The 4,714-nt window shown below is 52.5% G+C and overlaps 1 protein-coding gene, 1 long non-coding RNA gene and 1 other non-coding gene across 12 annotated transcripts in view; 1 reads left to right on the top strand and 2 right to left on the bottom strand.

Moving 5' to 3' along the window:
• Nucleotides 1-3,768, bottom strand: part of Ppm1h (protein phosphatase 1H (PP2C domain containing)) — a 268,368-nt gene extending 264,600 nt beyond the window's left edge. For 2 of the 3 annotated variants that reach the window (NM_001110218.1, NM_176919.4), the window contains exon 1: nucleotides 1,766-2,434. In NM_001110218.1, the coding sequence (NP_001103688.1) occupies nucleotides 1,766-2,010 (245 nt within the window). In that variant the 5' untranslated portion in view covers nucleotides 2,011-2,434. Of the gene's footprint in view, nucleotides 1-1,765 lie in introns of all 3 variants that reach the window. The other variant, XM_006513740.4, reaches the window with a different exon arrangement.
• Mir8104 (microRNA 8104) lies at nucleotides 1,781-1,881 on the bottom strand. Its single transcript, NR_106182.1, has one exon. It is a non-coding gene; the product is annotated as a microRNA 8104 (primary transcript).
• Gm36284 overlaps nucleotides 2,455-4,714 on the top strand; it is a 94,767-nt gene continuing 92,507 nt past the window's right edge. For 7 of the 8 annotated variants that reach the window (XR_003949039.1, XR_001779667.1, XR_380900.2 and 4 more), the window contains exon 1: nucleotides 2,455-2,537. This is a non-coding gene — a long non-coding RNA (predicted gene, 36284). The remainder of the gene's footprint in view (nucleotides 2,538-4,714) is intronic. The other variant, XR_380902.2, reaches the window with a different exon arrangement.

Here is a 4,714-nt window from a genome sequence, read left to right as displayed (position 1 = left end):
CTGTCAGTGATGCTGCTCACTTGCTTGGTCCCTCCCTCCCTCCCTCCCTCCTCCCTCCCTCCCTCCCCCCTCCCTCCCTCCCCCCTCCCTCCTCCTTCCCTCCCTCCCTCCCTCCCTCCCTCCTCCCTCCCTCCCTTTGTCCCTCCTGTAATCTCACCATTTCCCAGGGCGTGACCTAGACCCTTAGGTGTCCACACTCACCCAAACCTCCACTGCTCAGGAGCAAGGGCCTCCACCTATACAATTATGGGGTCTTACACCTCCAGTTGCTTTTGACCTTGCAAAGGGTCCAATGGCCTTTGAACTTATTTTTCAGTCAAGGAATGGGTGGCATGAACTAGCAGGCACTTCTCCCGGCCTTTAGGTTTCTGCTTCCTCTTGGAGGTTACAGGCTGTTTCGTTCCTCCTGATCCCTCTCTTTCACGCTTGTCTGCCTATGCTGTATCTACCCACCTGCCCACCCCGCACATCCAACCCTCAGGCTCCTTTCTTCACATGCCAGTCATCAATCTCCATTTATACACACAAGCCTGTGGAGTCACGATCACAGGATGACGCGGGAGGAAAAAGGATTCAAGATTCTAGGCAGACAGATTCGCAAGCCACCTACTTCCTGCACCGGAACTAGGCTTGCTCGTGGGGAACCGCGCCTGCTGGGGGGATCTGGGCCACACGAACCGGGTCAGCACGAAGGCGCCCAGGCTCGGGGGAAATTTATTGGTTCCTGGATGAACCAATCAGAGAAAGAGGGAGAGAGAGTAGCCAAGGATAGGTTGGGGAGGGCCAAGATTACAGAGAGGGCGTAAAAGGAAAGAGACAGGTGTGCAGAACACGGGGGTGGAGTAGGGTGGGGGTCCGAAGTGATTTTGGGTCCACAGTCACTAACCTAGGGATTCTAGCCTAAATGCCCTCTTCTTTCCTAGTCTTCCAGTTACACAAAGCTAAATGGTAATATTACGTGGGAGAAAACATTACTTATCCACCATTCACACGATGCTTATTAATAGTCAATGGAGAAGTGACCGCGAATTAGCAGAAGGACAAGGAAACCGTCTATCCCGGTTTCACGCCTGGCCGTTAGTCTAACTCAGTCAGTTTAAAAAAAAAAAAAAGAAAAATAAAATAAGAAATCACTCCGGAGCTCGCGTAATCGCAAAAGCTGATTACTAAAATGCTGTATTCGACACCCAGAGTTAAGTTTCTATCTTCCCAAGGACTGTGGGAAGTGGTAGTGGCATTTACTGGTCGCGCAGCGTTCACGTTCACTACCTGCTATAAAGCCCAGTGAGCTCACAGAAAGACCTTTCCGAACCTGCGGTCACGCGCACCAAGCCGGTTGGCTGCCTTGGGGAACACATCCCGCGAACATCGACCTCACGCGGGGGCACAAAGATTTGGGGGTGGGGGTTGAACACCGATACAGGTTTTCCTAAGGTGTTGCAACTTCAGCAGAGCTTTTTTGCCCACTTTCCCCAAAAAGTGTTTCAGATCCCTTATCATCAGAGCGGTCCAACCTCTGCGTTCCCACGGTCCTGAGCGGTTGCCACCCCCCTCTGCCACCCACCGCTTAGTCCGAAAGCCCATACCCAGGGTTTGGGGGAAAAGAGGGGAGAAAGGGAACTGGCCAGTGTAAGCGAAGAGGCTCTCCTCGAGGCCTGGAGGCCAGAGCCGGTGGAGAACCCTAGTGCCCAGAAGCCGGGAGAGGAAGGAGCTGGAACGGTGCGGGGAGGGGCCGCGAGGAGAGCGGGGGTGCCGGTGCACTCACTCTGCGTAGCCAGTGGCCCAGGGCAGCCGCCGGGTCTCCTTGAGGATGAGGATGGGGCGGGCGATGTGGTCTGCGCTGCACTCCACCTCATCCTGAGACAGCCCGAGGAACTCCGGCCGCCCGTACGGGAAGCGCAGGGGCAGGTCCGAGCCTCCGCAGCCGCTCCCGCCGTGCTCGGAGCCGGAGCTGCCAGCCATGATGCCGCCCATGAAATTGGCCACGGCAGATTTCACTCGAGTGAGCATATTACTCCGGCGCCGGGCAGCCGCTGAGCGAGCAGGAGGCGGCGGCCGGCCGAGGCGCAGCGCGGGGCATGCAGGCTGCGGCGGGCGCGGGGTGTACGGGCGGTGGGGACGCTGGGACGCGCGGCTCCGTGAGCTCAGTGCTGCAGGGGGCCGAGCCCCGGCCTCCTGTGCTCCCTGACGCCGCCGCCGCCACCTCTCTCGGCGACACTTCCGCAACCGGGCGACATGGAGCGGGCGGGCGCCTGGGGAGGGACAGCGAGAGCCCCGGGAGCGGCTGGCGGGCGGCGGCTGCGACGGGTCCCTTCCCCGCCCCTTGCGCCTGGTTCCTGCTTGCGCCGAGCGGAGCCCACCCGGCGAGCCCACGGACCCGCCGCTCCTGCTGCCGCGGCTACGGCCGTGGAGTCATGTGATGATCAGGCTGCACGAGCTCCGGCTGCGGCTCTGGCCCAGCCTCAGCCCCTCCCCTGCCGGCCGAGCACAGCTAGCTCCGAGATCGTGACCTCAGGAGGAAGACGCAGGCGGGCCTGGTCGGTACCTGGCGAGGAGGATGGGGGCGCTGTGAGCTGGTGGCTGGACAGGTGTTAGGGGCTGTCACATGGTCTCAGGCAGCTGGGAGAAGCCAGAAGAGGGGTAGGCGCTGGGAGGAAAAGTGCCTTTGACCTCTGGAAAAGAAACTTCGAGAAGGCAGGTGCAATGGTGGTGGTGGGCTGTCTCCCCAGTCCCGTGATGGAAAGGAGCAGATCTACCCAGTGCTGGTGTCTTCACTACACCATGGGGACGCAAGGATCCGTTGAGGTTTTCCCCCAGGCCGCTAAAGAATCTCTTTCCTTTTCCTTTGATTACCTCTACACGTGTTACCTTCCGTGGCCCACACCTTGTTACGCAGGTAGAATGCTTTAACTCTTAACAGAAAACAAAAGATGGCCAAGAAGCCAGGAACATGCCGGGTTGTTTAACAAATGTACACAAGCTCTTTCCTCTAATACAGCGACAGATGTATCTTTACTACTGCGGTATTTTAACCGCACAAAATTAAGGGCACGTGTAGAACTGAAGAAAAACAGAACACAGCCACTGAATTAAATGTAAACTAAAGAAACAAGCAGATGCTTATAATAAAATATATTTTGGTGATCTTATGTTAATTTAAATGTCTTGAGAATAATAAGCGTGCTTCTCCAAGAGTAACGTTGGTTAAACATTGGTTTTGTTTCATTAAAAACAAACAACTTTTGCCATAGAACAGGTTCATGCTAAAATGTTTTAAGTCCTGTTCTGTAACCTAGCATTTAAGACTGTACAATTTGTACAGCTCAGCTCTGAGTAGCTCCCTTAGAATTGCAGGAAGAACACGGGAATACAGGCCCTTATCCTTAGAGAGGGCTGTGGTCTAGCTGCTGGAGCTGGGTGGCCCAAGTGATGGAGAAAGGGGTGGTCCAGGTGCTGGAAGAGAAGCCCGGCACGTCCAGGAGAGAAACCCTGCTCTTAAGACTGGATAAACACCAGTGGTTCCTTTCTTCAGTACCTAGAATCAATCAATCAATCAATCAATCAATCAATCAAGTATTTATTTATTTATGTTTTTCCAGACAGGGTTTCTCTGTACAGCCCTGGCTGTCCTGGAACTCACTCTGTAGACTAGGTTGTCCTTGAACTCAGAAATCTGCCTGCCTCTGCCTCTGTCTCCCAAGTGCTGGGATTCAAGGCATGCGCCACCACTGCCCAGCCCTGGAATCATTTTTTAAAGAAGGTATTTTCTCCCCTTGACCATTCACTTTAGATAATTATGGCAGTATTTCAAATGTTTACTGAAACACCACTACTCTCAATGCATTGTTTTTCAAAGTTGAATTTATTTCCTGTTATCTTATATACATTGGTGTTTTTTTCCTCCCTGCGTGTCTGTGTGAGGGTGTCAGATCCCCCTGGAAATGGAGTAACATAGACAGTTGTGAGCTGCTATGTGGGTGCTGGTAATTGAATCCAGGTTCTCTGGAAGAGCAACCAGCGAGCCCTCTTAACTGCTGAGCCACCTCTCCAGCCCTCTCAATGCATTATTTTAATCATATTTTAGATTTTTTTTGTATTGAACACACATTAGTTTTATTTCGGTCCTCTTCATCCCTGTAATTATAAAATGTGGGTCAGACGCCTGGACCAAGGACTCAGCCATTTAGAGCACCGAGTGCTTTTCCAGAGGACTATGGCTCAATTCCCTGCACTCACATGGTGGCTCGCAATCCTCTGCAACTTCAGTTCCAGGGGATCCAATCCCATCTTCTGACTTCCTCAGGCAACGCCCGGATGCAGCGCCCAGACATACATGCAGCCAAATTACCCATCCACATAAAATAAAAAACAAACCTAAAGCAAAAACTTTTTAGTGGGTCAGGTTTTTAAATGATGCCATTTCAGTTCCTTCTTAATTTGTGCACGGCTAAGCTGTGAACTCCCGAATGGTGAGGCTCTCACTGTGCGTGTTTTGTCTAAACATACAAACTCATCACAGGCTCTGGAACCCTCTGGGTCCAAGATAAGCTTAGAGTCCCCGCTTCAAGCATTTCTTATAATACAGCTTTTAATATTATGGTTTAGATGTTTCAATAATCATGTCTTGTTGAGCTGAGTTTAATATGAGTCTTCACTTATGGTACTGCTTTAGAATGCATAGAAACCAGATTTTAATAAAACTTTACTGTCTGAT

Source organism: Mus musculus, chromosome 10, assembly GCF_000001635.26.
Source record: "Mus musculus strain C57BL/6J chromosome 10, GRCm38.p6 C57BL/6J".
Taxonomy (NCBI): domain Eukaryota; kingdom Metazoa; phylum Chordata; class Mammalia; order Rodentia; family Muridae; genus Mus; species Mus musculus.
The sequence above is the reverse complement of the archived record's forward strand: the minus strand, read 5'-3'. Positions and strand labels throughout refer to the sequence as shown.